Source organism: Pithys albifrons, chromosome 9 (genome assembly GCF_047495875.1).
Source record: "Pithys albifrons albifrons isolate INPA30051 chromosome 9, PitAlb_v1, whole genome shotgun sequence".
In the NCBI taxonomy this organism is placed as follows: domain Eukaryota; kingdom Metazoa; phylum Chordata; class Aves; order Passeriformes; family Thamnophilidae; genus Pithys; species Pithys albifrons.
In genome coordinates this window covers 34071704-34089349 of record NC_092466.1, presented here as the reverse complement: position 1 = coordinate 34089349, position 17646 = coordinate 34071704, and the positions used below count along the sequence as shown (strand labels likewise).

Genomic DNA, 17646 nt, shown 5'->3' with positions numbered 1-17646 from the left:
CAGTAGGTGACACTGGGTGCAAAAGCAGGGATGAAAATTATGCTCCATCTTCAGTCCCAGCTGAAACAGTTGATGTGGCTGCCCCAAACTCCTGAGGGGAGAAGGCTTTTCCTGATTCATGGTGAACTGTGCCCTGAGAGTGTGGCTTGAAAGCCAGGAGAGCAGATTTTTGACCATGATTCAGAGCAGGTGCATGAACAAGTCCCACATGATGCTTCAGACCTCTGAAGGGACACCCACACCCACCTCCTGGCATCTCACAGCCTCACACCTCTACTTCTGCTCTTACCTGTCAGTCCCACCTGTGCCTAGGGTTCATCCCTCTGCTCCAGTCCCCTGGAATTTCAGAGGGATTTTGGGCATGTAGGGCTGCCAAACAGGTCACAAACTGTTCAAAAAGGAAGCAGTTCGGTCGGTGGGGGCTTTGTTGGGAGTGAGGTGTCAGCATGAGGTTGTGCTGTCACTGGCAGCAGGGCCACGGTGCGGCTCCCATTACACGCTCCAAGGAATACACACGCGAACCACAAAGTCGTAATTATGCCCAACTGCAGCTACAATTGTCTTTTAGCTGAATTGACATGAAATTTCCATCAGTTGCAGTGCTGGCTACGGCTGGGAGGAGGTTTGATTGCTGGGAAGGAGGAAGCGGGCAGCAGCCTCAAGCCACGGCAAGGGCTGGCCCTGTGTGCTGGAATGGGATGAGAGGAGCTGGAAAACGTGTGGCTGCATCCCGGCTCTGGGCAAGAGCAAACTTCCCTCCAAACCCCAGCCTTTTATGGCTCCATTTGTTTCGGATGGAGACAGGTTTATTATTGTAGGGTTGCTAAGCTTTGGCAGGCTGCTCTTTAATTTGTGGCTGTAAAGGAAGGCAAAGGATCTTGTTTTCGGTGACAGGGGAACACTGGAACCATGCAGGTGCTGGCAGGGCAGTGGATGGAGAGGGAAAGGAGCAGGTCATGCACTGATAGCACCCTGTGCATCCCATCCTCATCCTCAGCACTGCAGAGAGATGGTGCTCAGCTGTGATCACTGCACACCAGGACCTTTGAGAGCCCGGGGATTCAGCACTTGTTTTTCTTCTTCCCAACCATGTTTCAGATCTATTGTTTGCTCTGGGTGGCAGGAGCAGGTAGGAAGGGCTGAGGAAAATGTAAGCAGCTCCCTGTGGCTTTCTCTGGAGTCGGGGGTCCTTGCTGTGAGCAGGCTTAGCCAGCCCCTTCTGCTGGGCAGCTGATAACAATTTGAATATTCAAATTTGCTTTCAGGCATCCACAGGGGGCTCGCAGGCTCTGGGAACCAGGAGCAAGGAAAGCAGCATGGGGGCCGAAACAAAAAAATAAATAGCTGAAAAAATATATAAATGGCAACTCGCAGCAGCCCTCCCAAGAGGCACTGTATTCCCCCTTCCCAGACCTCACGTGGGGGGATTGAGGCACTTGAGGGGCTGCTAATTAGGGATGGTGGGTATCTGGAAGCTGATCTTCTTCCCCAGCTGGAGGGGAATTAATCCACTCGGCTCTCTTCCTGCAAATACTTGGATTTCTTTTGATGTTTCAACTTTTATCTCGTGGCTCCAACAAACTCGCTCTTCTCTGGCTTCCAAGAAAATCCCTTCCATCTCACTGCCACAAAAGGTGCTTTCGTGTACTGCAGGGAGGGCACCAAGTCCTGGGAGAGATGCCGAGGGTTCAGCAGCAGAGCCAGGCAGAAATTCCTCAATAAAATGGCTTTTTGTCAGTGATGGAAATGGTTGTTTGCTGTAAATTGACATCCTAAAGATAGGGTATGAAATAACAGCTTGGGGAGTAATGCTTCCTTCTGCTGTCCCCTGTATCCTCTGTTCCCTCCCTCCCTCCCAGGTATGTGTCCAGGGTGTCAGGACTATCCCACACTTCCCAGTTTGACAGCAGAACAGCTTGTGGAAGGAGCCAGTCTACCCTGAGATGCTCCCACTGCCCACCAGCAGAGCTTTGCTGGGCTCTGGGTGCCCTTGTGTGGCTCTGTGGGTGCCCTTGGGGCCTGTTCCTGCTATAGGGCTCTGCTGGAGTGGCTCAGCTTGCTCTCAGCTCCATGGATTGCATGGAGGTGTGGGGAGAGGGCAAGCCAGGGATTCTGCTCGTGTTGCAGGCTCTCAGCGGTCACACTTAGGCAGCTTTTGCTATTACTGCTTCTTCGTGCATTTAATTGGCCCCTTTTTCTTGATAGGAGGGAGGTCATTCAGGGAAAATTGGAAATTCTTCTTTGGCAGCTTCTGAGCTTGCTTTTCACGTGCTCTGCTGGGCTGTGCTTTGGGAAGGGTGCTGTGCCCAGAGAAAGGCTCCTAAAGAATCAGTATGTTGGTGGTCCTGCTGTTTTGCTGGCCAGGTGTTGGGAGAGGAGGAGTTTTTCCAGTTCCCAGCTTTGTCTTACTGGAAAGAGCCTTCTGTGTGGGAGAGGCACCCACACTGAGCCCCCAGCCTGAGCCAATGAAACCCCAGTGTGTGATACCCTGTGTGGTGCATGGACCTTCAAACAGCAAAAGGGGCCTTCCATTAGCTGTGTGCTGTGCTGGTTCATCCCAGTGATGCATTCCCATTCCTTTGATGTCCACATGAATTTTGTATAAAACACCAGCCTTCCTCTTTCACTTCCTAGGGATCCAACAGCATTTTTGAGGTTTACCTGGTGGGCAACAACTCCAACCACTTCATCATCTCACCGACCTCCATCCAGGGCAAGGCAGACATCCGTGTCCGTGTGGCAGTGCCGCTGGACTTCGAGACCATTCCTCGCTACGAATTTTCGGTAAGGCTGCACCCTTGGTCTCTGTGGGACATCCACAATTTTCAGTGTGACCCAAGAGTGACCATTAACCACCTTCCTCTCTCTCTTCCAGTATTTGAAAGGGGCCTATAAGAAAAATGAGGATGAACTTTTTAGCAAGGTCTGTTGCAATAGGACAAGGGGTGATGGCTTTAAGCTAAAAGAGGGTTGACTTAGATTAGGTATAAGGAGGAAGTTTTTTTCCCATGAGGGTGGTGAAACACTGAACAGGTTACCCAGAGAGGTGTTGAGGGTCAGGTTGGATGGGGCTCTGAGAAACCTGGAGATCTCCCTGCCTGTGGCAAGGGCTTGGACTAGATGGTCTTTAAAGGTTCCTCCCTATTGTATGATGATCCACACTGTGAAACTGGAGCACTACAGAACAGCCAAAAATTGGAAATTATAATAAAGCAAAGACGGATGTGGGAAAGAGATGTGCTCTGCACCTTCTCTTTCCAACATCCAAAGGCTCAGCTGCAAGAGCTTAAGCAGAGCAGGGTAATAAAAGCTTTATAGAACATAAAACTTTGTTTTAAGTGCACCTATCAGGTGCCAAAGCCCTCCCCATCCTCCTGCTCCAGCTTTGTTGGTGGTTTGCCCTGAGCTGGCTCAGCTGGTGAGAGAGCTCAGGAGTATTGTTTTCTCCACTAAAGAAGGGTGGGTGACAGTCCCAAGCCTCACAAACAGTGTCTCCTTCCCTCCCTTTCTCTTCCTATCTCTGCCCAGCTCTTTGCAAACGAGAGTGTCCCGGACCACGTCGGCTTTGCACGTGTGAAGATCAACCTCATCAACGAGAACGACAACCGCCCCATTTTCAGCAAGGTCCTGTACAACGTCAGCCTCCTTGAGAACACCACCGTGGGCACCACTGTCCTCCAGGTCCATGTGAGTAGGAGCATCCTGGCTCTTTTCTCCAAGTCCTTAGCATGTGTGTGGCTCCATGGTGTCCATCACCAAGGAACAGGCTGGAGAGCCTGGTAAGGGAGTGTTAGGAGATGCTGGTGGTGGCATTTTGGAGCAGATGTCTCAACCTTTCTTGTTCTCTAGAAGATGTTTATGTGGTTCCTACAACCTTTCTTGTTCTCTGGAAGATGTGTATGTGGTTCCTACCAAACCAGGAATTCAGAGAATGCCCTGCACTGCATCTCACCTGCAGATACTGATCCCACTGGTCTGGGTCATGGTCTTAGTGAGGGTTTTCTCTCTGTCTTGTTTTGGAAGCACCAAGTTCCTCAACCTAACTGAGGTCAGTTGAGCTATTGAAAAGGCAAAGGATGGAAAAAGAGGGGAATATCCATAACTGGCAGAGTGTGGTGTGACATGGCTGGAAGCAGAACAGTGGTGCAGAGGTGGAGGTGATACTGGAGAGCATTTCCATAGCACTCACCCCTCCTGCATGGGTTAGTGGAAGCACCCAAAATCCTCATCCAGAAGACACGTTTCCTGATGCATGAGAGCAGTGTCAGTCAGTGTCAGTGCCAGTGTGGGGCACAGCAAGAACCACAACAGAACCCTGTGCTGAAAAATGAGTGAAATAGGAATCAAAGCTCCTCTGGGATGGGGAATATCACAGCAGGGAGCATCAAAACCCCTGCTAGGCTTTGGGTGTGCAGTGTGTTAACAGTTTAGCTGCTACCACTGTCATTAGTCATTGATGAGTCTGCTTGGCTCTCTCTCCAATGAATTTGCTCTGGCTGCCCTCCTGGCCCTCCCCTTATCCCTTTGCTCTCCTGAGACACAGCCCCTGCTCTCCCACCCATGCAGGCATGTTGATCCAGAGAATAAAGCCCTGACAAAAGAGTTGGGTGTATGTGCCTGTGCATAAGTGTGTTTACTTTACAAACAGATGGTGTGAAACTGTATAGAGCCCCCGAGCTCTTCCCATCTGACAGTTATTAATATTTCAAGCAGATGTTTAGCTAGTCAGGCCGTCAGACACTAAACAATGAGATTGTTACTGCGGCTCCTCTTTCCCCAACTTCCAGCTATGCCAGCATTTCAGAGTGAACACAAAATGCCAGGAGTTGAATCTTCTGTGATAAATCAGAATGGATGCAATTAGAGCTGAAATCCAAATTGCCCTCCCAGCTGATCCCAAACTTTCAACAACCCTCATAAAGTAGCAGCTTCTCCTGCTGTGGCTGCTTGCCTTTGAGCTGCATCCCTCTGCTTGCTGCCATGGCACTGCCCGTCTGCACCGTGTGTCTGCAACTGTCCCACCTGCCACAGACAAAAAACCTACTTTCTCTGCTAATAAATTCCTCCTTTTCTTTTTTCCTTTTTTTCCACTTGCTTGAGAGCTCTTTCTGGATATTCTCCCCCAGTGGTTAGGCATGGGTTTCTGGAGAAATGGTCAGGCACATTGCATGGGTGGACACTAAATAACATCCTCATGAAGAAAGGGGACTTCTGTTGGTTACCCACTTTTTGTGCTGCAGAAATGCTGCTTTGTGCAAGTAAGTGTAGGTTTGGAGGTATGATCCTTCCCCTGTACTCTGCATTGGTGAGGCCACACCTTGAGTACTGTGTTCAGTTCTGGGCCCCTCAGTTCAGAAAGAATATTGAGGTGCTGGAGCGAGTCCAGAGAAGAGCAACAAGGCTGGAGAAGGGACTGGAGCACAAGCCCTATGGGGAGAGGCTGAGGGAGCTGGGGGTGTTTAGCCTGGAGAAGAGGAGGCTCAGAGGTGACCTCAGCACTGTCTGGAACTCCCTGAAGGGAAGTTCTGGCCAAGTGGGGGTTGGTCTCTTCTCCCAGACACTCAGCAATAGGACAAGGGGGCACGATGGGCTCAAGCTCTGCCAGGGGAAATTGAAGTTGGAGAGCAGAAAAAAATTCTTTGCAGAGAGAGTGCTCAGGCATTGGAATGGGCTGCCCAGAGAGGGGGTGGATTCCCCATCCCTGGAGGTTTTGAAACTGAGATTGGCTGTGGCACAGAGTGCCATGATCTGGTAAAGGGACTGGAGTTGGACCAAGGGTTGGACTCGATGATCTCAGAGGTCTTTCCCAACCCAATCCATTCTATGATTCTATGATTCTATGATGAGTTTCAGGGTGCTAAGGACCAATCAACTGGCTTAGGGGGTCGGGGTGAACAGGGGAGTGTGTGGGCCAGGCAAGTGGCTGCCAAAGGGTGTCAGGAGGCTTCATGCCAGCTGTTGCTAGAGATGGCCAAGCACAGCTGGTAGGACAGAGCAGTGCCTGCAGCACCTTCCCAGGAGGGAGGCAAGCAACTAAAACCACGGGAGCTGAGGCAACAGGGGATGGCTGATCATCTGCCCAGCCCAGCATCCTGGGGAAGGAGGAGAAGTTGCTCCCAGAAGCCCCTGGGCTGTTTGCCCTTCCTCCAGTGAGTGCATCCTGAGTAATGCCCCTTGGTTGTGTGTAGGCGAGGGGAAAGGCACTCAGCTTGGCCAGCTGAAAGGGAAAGACAAAAAGAAAGAGCAAGCAGACTTCATTTGTGGTGACAAATGGCCATTCGTTTCTACAGCATTTCAGCTCCTAATGGGAGTGACAGCAGAGAAACGTTGCCTATTACACGTATAAATCAAGTGTAAAACAACCCGAAGTGCAGGCGGCCAGTGAGGACCAGGAGCCACTGCCTGCTCTCTGCTCCCTGCCTCTTTCCCTTTGCCCAGAGATGTGTGGGCTCAGATCCATGGCTTCCAGGGCAAACCTCAGTCACCTTCTTGGCATGATGCAGCCTTGTCTGCCCTCTAAGATTTTGTTTGCTTACTGTTTTGCATTTCCTCCATCTCCCTGTCCATCCATCTGTCTGTCTGTTTAATTCTGTTCCTGAAAGGCATTTATCTTATAGATTGAGGCAGTAATTTGCTTGCACAAGAACATCTGGTGTCCAGATTCCACAGGAACATCTCCTGCCCAGTGCAGGGAGCCCACAGCGTGCCCAAAGGCAGCCCTGACTCCTGCTTCCATTTTCTTGGAGCACAAGAGTCTCATGAGGAGTGACTGAGGGCGCTGGGGGAGGCTCAGCCTGGAGCAAAGCTGGTTCTGGCAGGACCTTCTTGCTTTCTGCAACTCCCTGACAGGAGGAGGGAGGAGCCAGGTGGGGGTCAGGCTCTGATCCCAGGGAACAAACAACGGGACAAGAGGAAATGGCCTCAAGTTGAACAAGGGGAGGTTTAAATTGGATATTGGGAAAAAATTCTTTACTGAAAAGGGTGGTCAGGTATTGACAAAGGCTGCCTAGGGAAAGGATGGAATCACCATTCCTGGAAGTGTTCAAAAACATGTAGATGTGGCACTCAGGGACATGGTGAGTTGTGAGCTTGGCAGTGCTGGGTTAATGGTTCATCTTAGAGGTCTTTTCCAACCTCAGTCATTCCATGGTTCTCTACCTGTGTGATAAGCCCCTCAGACCAAAGATTCCTTGTGTGTTTGCTTTTGCAGACACCAGCGTGAAGGGCTCCTTACTCCAGTCAAAGCTTCCAGTTGACATAAATAATGGCAAGTTGGAATTACATGTCCATTGCAGCCTGATGGCTGAGCAGAGGGGTGAGCAGGCTGTCCAGGGCTCTGCACTTGTTAGTGGTCTCTCCCCATGCAGACTTCTCTTTGTCCCTGCCCCAGACCCTACTGTGCCAGGAAAAACCAGGCTGAAGAGACTTGGAGGTCCCACAAAGCAGCAACACCTTCTGTGAGGCCTGGGGGTGAAGCAGGGGGGTGAGCAGAGCTCAGCCTGAAGATATGAGCCAGTTCTGCCCCAGCTACCAAGAGATATTGAAATACTATTTTTTTACTGAAACAACTGGCCATGAAGCCTTTTAATAACATAACAGAAAAGGTCAGAGAAAGAATTTCACACTTCTTGAGCAAGCAGGCAGCTGGTATACCTTCATGCCTTCCAGGAACAAGGCAGCAAGAACATACACTGCACCCTGAATTAAGTGGGGCTCTGACACCCCACCAGGTGCTGCCTGCCTGGATGGCTGGTGGCTTCTGATGGGTGCTGACTTTCCTAATAGTGGGAGCAGGCTGGAAAGATGTGGTGGACAAGGGTGCCAGCTCTGGCCTGGGACAGAGGACTCAGGGTTCTATGCAATAGGAAGCCCTGGGGAAGAACTGTGCCCAGGGGGGATGAATGGCCATGTTGAGCTGTAGTCAACTGCTAATCCTTTAGTCCTGGAGTCCAGAGGCAGGAGGAACCTTCAGATGTGTGTCACCATGCTGCCATTACTCTGTCCTGCTCCAATTCATTAGTCCTTGAGTCCAGAGGCAGGAGAAGCCCTATCCCCATGCTGCTGTTACTCTCCATCCTGCTCCAAGCTGCCTCACTGCTGGCAGCAGGCAGTAGTATGGCTGTTTCTCAAACCCTGGTGTAGCACATCAGCTGAGACAGGAGACAGGGAAATCTCAGGGGTCTGTGCCCCATGACTGTGAAGAGGACTGATGCTGGTCAGGCATCAGACTGAGTTGCTCAGGTCTCTGCTCCTTCCTTTCCCAGGGCTGGAGGGTTTGGAAGCCCAGGGTGCCCTGGACTCACATCCCATCAGCTCTGATGGGGCTCCCCTGGGGAGCTCTTCTGTGGCAGGGCAGGGGCTGAGGTGCTAGATGGAGCTTTCAGCTGGGAAACTTCTGGATGGAGGAAGTAATGTAATCATGGCCTTGCTTCTGGGGTTCACCAAAACCCCAGCCCATCTTCCAGGGAGCTCCCTGCAACAGGGAGAGGAGGAAGAAAGGGGTTCAGCACAGGATCCCCCCTGTGCCTTGGGGAACACGCCAGGGCTCTGACACCAGCCGTGCCCCTTGTGTGCTGTGGAGGATGCTCGGCTGGGAAGTTCAGGGAAGGTGTGACTGTGTGTTCACACCTGTCACTGAGCCTGTGGCATCTCTAGGACCTGTGGCACTGCAAGGCTGGGGGTGTGAGTATCATGAGGGGGACCAGAGAGCACAGTACCCCTTCAGACCTGCCTTGGGAGACTGCTGCTTTGCCAACAGCTGCCATGAACTTCCCAAAACCAGGGACCTGCACAGGGGCATAGGCATGTGCCTTGCTCCCCATTGCTGATGTATTTGTAGACTTGGAGGAATGGGGAAGGGGCCTAAGACCCAGCAGGAGGTAGGAATTAAGGGGTGGGAGGTCTCCTTAAGCTCCTCATACACTACAGATCTGCACAGCAAAGTCCTCCTGAAAAGCTCCGATAACCAAAATCATTAAAGTCCAAACAAACCAAGAGTAACTTGTTTTTAACACAACAATGCATTTGATTTGCCTTGAAGGGTTTGGAGAAAAATGGTTCTCCAGGGAAGTGTGGAAAGTAATCCTAGCTCTGTGATCCCTCCTCTCTGCTTTATTTGCCCTGGTCTGGCTTGACTGTGCAGGCTGGGATTGGTGGCTGTGGGCTCTGGTTGACAAGCAGCAGGAGCTGGGGGAGCTGCTGCATGTCCCCTCCCTATTCACCCTCCCTGGAAAATGGCTTGGATGAAGATGGGGATTTGCAGGGAATTAATTACCCACTTCCCACCTATGACCCCTCCCCACACATCTCCCAGCACTCCTGAGATTCCCAATCCTCCTTAGCCAGGTCAGGCATGGATCAGATGAGCCACACTTTGAAAATCACATCAAGACTTCCCTGGGATGGTTGTGTACCTATTTGTCCCAAATCCTTGCTGAACTAATGACTGCCTTCTCCCTGGGACCTCCTCCTCCCACATCCCAGGGAGGTTATGCATTTCATCTTGTCTTTGTCCTTCTTACCCTGAAATACCTCTGGGCTGGGATGAGACTGGGCTTCCCTTCATGACAACCTCCCTCAAGAAGAGTTAAAGGGATGTAGAGACTTTCCAGAGCTTTGTAATATTCCCCCCACATGACATGTTTGGGAAAGCTGCTAGTGGGCTTTCCAGAGTTATCTTTTAGAGACCCTTAGGAATACTGTGAGCATCTCCAGCAGACCTCAGACTATAAACTCTGGTGCCCGATTCAACCCTCAGGCATTGATTTTAGCATTGGAATGATTTTCTGTATCTTGTGATGCAACAAGGCGGGTAAAATAAACACCATGTTCCCTCGGGGCTCGATAACCTGAATCTCTAAGGCAGCCTCATGCTTAAAAAACCCCACTGCTTTCCCTTCTTTTTTTATGAAATTTGGATTATAATTTTCAGTCTATTTGATGGAGGGGAGGAAGAGATGGTGTCTGTGTCTTTCTGGCAAGTACATTAACCTATGTATTCTTATATATGTGTACATGTATTACTATATATATGTGTGTATATATATTTATATTTATATGTGTGTGTGTGGGTGGGTGGGTGTGGGTGTGTATATTTATATGTGTGTGTATATATATATTTATATATATATTTTTATATATATATGTGTGTGTGTGTGTGTATATATATATATATATATATATATATACACACACACACACTGGTTCATGTTCCTCAGTAGTTCTTTTCTCCATCTCTCCATGTGCTTTCCCCTCCAGGGACATCGTCCCTGACACATCCATTCACCTGAATTCTCATCTTCCCCCTCCCTGTCACTGCCCTTCCTTGGGAGAAGCCTTGTTAGTAAGAACCTAATGAAGTAAATGCACTAATTAACCTTCCATTACTCTCCTCATTAAGTCAACCTTTAATTTGGTTGGCAAAGTTCCTCTCCTTTGCCACCCAGCTGTCAGTTTTCTCCTGCTTCTTCGATCTCTCTTTGGCCTCGCGTCAGGGATGGGAAAATCGATCCTGGCCTGATTTTCTTTCCCCTTCTTTCCAGTCAGCTGTAAATGCCAGTCAACAAGAAAGTAATAATGTACTTTTCCCACCCGGGGAAAGGGAGTAGCAGACATCAATAATCAGCTATTTAAAATGCAAATAGCTTTCTCAATCAGCTGTCAGCCTTTGAGTTTGGCAGGGGTATGGTGGTGGTGGTGATGCCACAGTCTGTGGGTTGCCATGGTCCATGGGCTCCCACATCCCACCATGGGGCTTTGCAGCAGTCCCAGGGCAGCTTTGAGATGCACCAGAGGGTTGCATCCCTCTGGGTTTGTCTGACTCCAAGTCCTGATGTGGGTGAGATGGGGCTTTGCAAACCTGCGGGGTTCCTCTGGTTGCCCTCAGGACTCACCCCACCACGTGTCCCTCCATCCCTTTGGCCAAGGGCACACGCTGTCACCTCACATCTGTGTGACTGCCACTGTCTGTTGTTTCTTGGTGATCTCTAAAGGTTTTTTGTCCCCTTTTTCTTGGAGAAAAAGGGAATGCAGGGAGCAGAAAAAGCCAGAGAGACCAGAGGCAGTAGTAGAGGCTGTAGCTCTGAGATGCCTGTGGGTGAGGGGCTGTGCCACGGGACTCACCCTGAGCTGTGTTGCTCTCTCACATGGTGATGGTGACTGTGTGGCGCAGGCTCAAGAGATACAGTGCTCCCAGTTTGGGGAATGTTGCATGGACTACAGAACACAGCCAGTGAGAGCAGGAAGTGAGGTGGGGAAATACCTTGGAAATCAATAGATGGATCAAAAGGCTTCTAGCGATGAACCTACAGCTTCTGTGGGGTATCAGGTGGGAGATAAACCACGTGCTCCTCCGTCTTTGGCACCTGGGGGGCTCTCCCAGCATTAGGACCTGAGAGTGGTGAATGAAGCCCATCATTTTATAGTGGTCTGCAGGACAGCTTTCCCTGATGCTGCCATGAGGATGGCACAGGGCTTCTCAACCTTTCCCAGCTGACTGACTGCTTAAATTTTGCTCAGGGGCTTGAGTTTGTCCTGCTCTGCAGGGAGTCACCTACCCCACCTATGTTAGGAGTAACTTGCACCTCCTCTGCCTTCTCACATGGGTCAGGGGAGTACAGGATGTTGAGACATTGGAAGGACTCCCAGGTTAGTCTCCATCCTTTCCTTCTGCTTCAAGTGAATGGAAAACATCTTGGAAAGCTCTTGATGGTGAGAGGGAATGATGGACAGGTGGTAATTGGAGACTGCCAACCAAATGTCCAAGGTAGGCTGTGTGTTAACAGAATAAGGCATGAGGAGAGGATGCTAGGAAGGTGGGAGGACATTCAGAGGATACTGGTGGGAATATGTAAGCATGGCTCAGCAACAGCTCATGGAGGCTGGAGAATTCTCATCTGGGCATTTCTGATGTCCCCCAAGCCTGGACTTTGCCCCTTCTTCCAGCCCTTCTCCCCTCCTCTGGGTCACACAGCTCTCCTGCCCAGTCAGCATCTTAATTGATCTTGTTGTTCTCAATCCCCCTGAGTGCTCTGTCTCCAGCTGTGCTTAAACAGAACAAAATCTCTTCCAATTTCCTTGCAGCTTAAAAGAAAATTGAATCCTTTATCTGCCAGAGGAGAGGAAAACTGCAAACACACGAAACAGTAAAGAGTTAAATGATCAAAGCGGATGATTCCAAATTGCCTGGAAAGTTAAACATGAATGGCTTGTCTTCTTCCTGCGTGTTTCTGGGGTTTTTACAAGTATAAAATGATGCTTGCACTCCTTGTTCCCATTAAATATTCTTATCAATCCCACTCTGTAACTAAAGGGAAGGGGAGGAGGGAGTTACCAGGTAGCAGCGTGACTGACGGATCTGAAGTCCTCGTCTTTCTGTCAGGGCCCAGTGCTCTTTGGCTGTGTTTATCTCTTTAATCTAAATATCAATCCGTAAGACCGAAATGGGGTGGAATAGGAATCATGACAGCCCAAGCTCTGAGGAGAGAGACACAGAGAGAGACACTTATTGCAGCTTGTGCAGCCGCTCCCTGTCCTGATGGAGCTGTCAGGAGAAATGGACAGCAAGAGCACAGAGGTGGGAAAACAACACAAAATCACAACCTGCCTCCTCTGCCCCCCCACAAGTGCCCTCCCTTTCCCCCCTCAAAAAAAAAAAACGCCAGTTCAGCCTGTGAGATGGGGAGGAAAATCAGAGCGCAAATATAGACCTGCTCCTGTCCAAATTGCCTCCTACAAAACACAAGCCAAGCAGCAGGATTCCCCCCAAGCTTCCAAGTGTTCCCAGTAGGAGATGGGGTCAGGTGTTTTTCCTTGGCTGCTGGCTTGGCCTGGTGATTTGGGAGGTAGCTGGGAGTTTAAGAGAGACTTTTTCCCAAGGTGATGCTGTCTGCCATGTGAACACCCCACACACCTCCTTCTCAGCAGTCCCTTGTAGCTCAATCACCATCTTCACCTTGATACATCCTCTCCCACCCACAAAGTTCCAACAGAGCCAACCCTCCTGGGATTTTAATCTGTTTTCCAAGCTGGCTTCCTCCATATCCCCAGCAGCCATGTCTGTCCCAAAGCATCCAAGGCTCTGTTTCCTCAAGCAAAGGGCTCCTATGAGAATCAGCACCCAGCAGGTGCCATTGGCTGGGTGATGCTGTGATAGAGAAAATGTCACCCCTGGACAGATGGCCTTGTGCAATCCCCTGGTGGTACTGACAGGCTGCTTTTGGGGTGTTAAGGGGAGGGTGATTTACCTGAACCCATTTGGGAGAAATGAGATGTGTAAATCCACCTCCTGAGATCCCTTGCATCATCCAGAGGCCACTTGTGCCTCGGGCCGTAGGCTCTGCTGGATTTTCCCATGCCTGGCTTCTGTGTCCTAGAAGCAATCCTCTGGTCATGGGAGTAAAACTGAGGGGATGGAGAGATCCCCTGAAACACCCTTGGGAAGTGGCTGTTTGCTGACTGAGGCTCAGGTGTAGTTTCCAGCTCCTGAGAAGTGAGGATGTTGTCCTTTTGTAGCTCAGCCTGTGGCTTCTGGACCCCAGTTTTCCTTGGTGTGATCAAGGTGCATCCCCATTGTTCTCTCCAGGAAACCCTCTGCCTAGCAGGGAGGGAGGTGTTTTGGTCTTCCTATTTCTTGCTGAGAAATAAAATGTCCCTCTCCAGCTGGGTTTGTTTCACTCTGAGCAACCATGGGCTGCATCCAGCTCCAGGGAGAATTACCTTCATTCCAGCTGGACAGCAGTTGAGCTTTGCTGTTCCCTTTCTCTGCACTGGGATTCATCATATTCCTGTCCATCTCCAGGCAAGGACTTGTTTGGCTCTTCCCTTCTCCTTCTTTTTTATCCCCCCTCTCCCTGCTGGGCCCCAGGCAATGCCCCTCACCTGGATGAGATGAAGTTGCAAATGGTGGGTGGCATGACTGGCTTTCCAGAGCTCTTGCGAATACTTTAGAGATCATTGAGGATTTGTATTTCCTCTGCTGGACTTTGACCTTAATTTCTTTCATTTTGCTGGGCTGTAAAATTCATTAGAGACCCAACAGCAAAGTGATTGAGATGTCAGGCCAGGCAATTGTGTGGTTATTTAATTGCTCAGATGTGCCGCTTGCCATTTAGGTGGACAACAGGAGAATATGAAATCAATACGGTTCATTAGTGGGGGACTTGATCCCAGCTCCAGTATGGAACTCCAGTAAAACCCACCAAGGGAGGCATCTAAGTGGTCTTGGCATCACCAGTGAAAATCTACAATGGAGAAGCCTGTTCTTTCACTTTTGAGCCATCTTCTGTCCCTTCAGGTTTTAAACCCCGATCTCCAGCCATTCCAATTGCCTGGCTACAGCAAATCTCTCCCCACTCAATCACGGCTTCCCACGCAAGTGTTAACCTCGCCTGCATGGAGCTGATGTTGCAGGGAATGCTGTTAGAAAACACAATCAAAGAGGCTCTTGTTTTCCCTGGTGGCTGGCAGAAGAGGTGGGGAAAAGCTCTGCCATTCCCAGGGGGGTTGATTGACTAGTTTTTCCCCCCCAACCAGGTTCAGCGCAGCCCTCTGGGGTCATTAGCACCGATTGAGCTCCCTGGCTCGGTGCGTGGTTTGGAGCTGCTGGGGAAGTGGTGGCAGCAGCAGTACCCCAGCATTGCCTTGATTCCCTGCTCCCACCTCCCTCTTTCCCAGCTAATCACGCCGCTGGACTCCGGTGCAGCAAAGCTGGTCATCCACCACCGGCTCTGCTCCCACCTGATTGCCACCTCCCACCGGACAGCCTCTCTTTAAAAGCCTTTGAAAGAGCATGGCCGGGGCAGGTGATGCCAACAAAAGAGCTGTTTTCTGACTAAAGTCATTCCATAATAACTTTTAAGTAGGTTTTTCCCATTGGTTTTCTGTCTCGGTTTTGCAGCTCAGCGATTGCGTCTCTTAGAAGCTCTTGGCCCTTCATATGGACATAAGTCCTATGGGGAGAGGCTGAGGAAGCTGGGGGTGTTTAGCCTGGAGAAGAGGAGGCTCAGAGGTGACCTCAACACTGTCTGGAACCGCCTGAAGGGAAGTTCTGTCCAGGTGGGGGTTGGTCTCTTCTCCCAGGCACTCAGCAATAGGACAAGGGGCCACAGTCTCAAGCTCTGCCAGGGGAAACTGAAGTTGGACATCAGAAAAAAATTCTTTGCAGAGAGAGTAATCAGGCATTGGAATGGGCTGCCCAGAGAGGTGGTGGATTCACCTTCCCTGGAGGTGATTGGATTGGCGGTGGCACTGAGTGCCATGATCTGGTAAAGGGACTGGAGTTGGACCAAGGGTTGGACTTGATGATCTTGGAGGTCTTTTCCAATCCAGTTGATTCTATGATTTCTCTCCCCCAGATCCCAAACCATATCCCAGTCCTGATAGATTCCAGCTGTTAGCTGTTACTCCCGTAGGACCTGAAGGCTGTATTTGGGAAAGGATGTTTGAATTATTGCCTGGTTAACACACACAGGATTTGGTGCCTCTGAAAACCAGCATGATGCCAGGCCATGGCTCCCCACCCTGGGATTCTTGTACCACGCTCTGAGCAGTCCATGGCTCCCCAGGCAGCCCCAAGGAGCAACTACATCTGCCTCATTTTCCTAGAAAACCAAAAACAGTGGGAAGCAGGGGAGAAATCCTCCTTTTATTTTCTTTCCAAAGCCCCGGACATTTTGCTGGAGCAGCGGTGCCTTGGTCTCAAAGCCAGGGGAGCAGGCAGGGACCAGGCTCACTCCCGGTCACTCCGGTACCCTGACAGCTTTTTGACGTCCTGTAATTGCTTTCCTGGACGACTCTTTTAAGCAGAGAGCTCCTGGCCAAAGCAATTTGCTCCCCATCAATTTTTATTTCCTGCTTTGTGCATGTGAGGGAGGGGAGGGAAAACAAAGAGAGCGAAGGAGAACAAACAGAGCTGGGACCTGCTCCGAAAGAAAGATGGGAAGGATTTGGTATCAGGAGAGCCACCTTCAGCCAGGCAGGACACGGCAACCCTAATCATCATTCCAATTGCTCACCCCTGCAACCAACTTCCAGCTGCTCATCCCTGTCTGACAGATCTGGGGGGAGGACTGCTGTCCCAGGGGCTGCAGGGGGGATGTGAGCCACCTCGAAAGGCTCTTCTTGGTTCTTTAAGCCCTTCCCCGCTCCTCCTGCCGTGCTCCCTGAAGCTGCTGTGAGTAGAGTTAATCTCCGGCAGTTTAAGGAGTCGTTGAGTGGGGCTGGCGGATGATGAATGTCGAAACCATTACCGGGCGAAGCTCTGTGGAGCTGTTTAAAACTGAATTCTCCCATGTAAATTTCTGCTCCATCAATCCTGATGACATGTCAAACATTGCTATTGTTTCCCGAACAAATTGGACGACATGCCCTTTCCTGCAGATTTGCCCACAAGAGCAGAACCGCTCCCAGCTCCTCGCTTTTGTCTCTGCCTCTGCCAGCCCTCAAGCCAAAGGGGAAGGGTGGATGTGATGACCAGTGGTGGGACAAAAGGGAGACATCGGAGATACCCAAAATATTTGAGCTTGGGGGATGGAGATGGACCGAGGGCCGGGCTGTGGGTGTTTTTGTGTGATTCACGTGCCGGATGCCCACACTGCAGCTCAGTAAATTAATCCTTTGGGTTATCCAGGCTTCCTCTTCTTGCCGCTCTCTCAGAGTTTAGCTGCACAAATGCGGGATTTTTTTTTTAGAAATGGTCTGCACCGGTGACAGCTCATAAAAGTACAGATGTGGACCCGCATTTTCATCCTGCCCTTTTGCAGGCTCCAGTGGGCAAATCCTCCTTTAATATTCCAGGCAGGAGAGGAGCAGCGGTAAAAGCCATTTGATTGCTTCTCCAGGTGGAACCCCAGGAAACTTCCAGCCAGATGCTTTTCCTCCCCGGGCTCTGGGGAGGGATGTGTGCATGCTGTGGGGGGAAAATGAGTCAGTGATGGGGAAAAGCCGTGGGAAAACAGCTGGTACCCAGGGATTGCCATCAGCTCGGGGGGATTCGGGGTGTTCTGCAGGCATGTGCTCCCCGGCAGCCCTCGGCATCGCTTTGCAAAGGGAGCGTGTGTCGCCTCCCAGGGTTTCGAGCATCTGAGAATCTTTTTTTACCCTCAGAGGGAAAAAGGCTTGGTAATGCAGAAACAAGCGTAGATCCCGAATTAAATATGCTGAGCGTGCATGGTTTGGCTTTTTGCATGTTCCCTGTCACGCTCAACTAACCTGCTCCGCTGCCCAGCATTATCTCCGTGATGTTCAGCTGCCAGGGAAGCCTTCCAGTCAGCATCACCTTCCACCTCCCCCGGTGTAAATCAGGGTCATTAATTAGCCCGGCTAGTGAGGTGGTGGATGAGGCAGGGTCAGGCTGCCCACCCTCCTGGCTCCTCGGGAGAAGGTTGTTTTGCCTCACTGGCACTTTTGGCATCACCACAGCTTGTGGTCCAGTCGTGCTCCTGGCTCCCCTCCCCAGGGCTCCCATTCCAAGTGCCTCCGTGCTAACCTTCTTTTAACCTTCCTCCTTCCCTATCTGGCTTTTTTTTCCTGTCGGATGAAAATTACACTTTCCCAGTGTTGTCTGTCACTGCAATGAGCACTTAGGAGTGCAATAGTATGGGGCCAAATGAAGGGAATTCGTTTTACCCGTGCTTTGTGGCACTGTCA

The 17646-nt window shown here is 50.6% G+C and overlaps 1 protein-coding gene across 1 annotated transcript in view; it reads left to right on the top strand.

Moving 5' to 3' along the window:
- Positions 1–17646, top strand: part of CDH23 (cadherin related 23) — a 208272-nt gene that overhangs the window by 122478 nt on the left and 68148 nt on the right. The window contains exons 12-13 of the mRNA XM_071564094.1: positions 2635–2784; positions 3529–3687. Coding sequence (XP_071420195.1) covers positions 2635–2784; positions 3529–3687 — 309 coding nt within the window. The remainder of the gene's footprint in view (positions 1–2634; positions 2785–3528; positions 3688–17646) is intronic.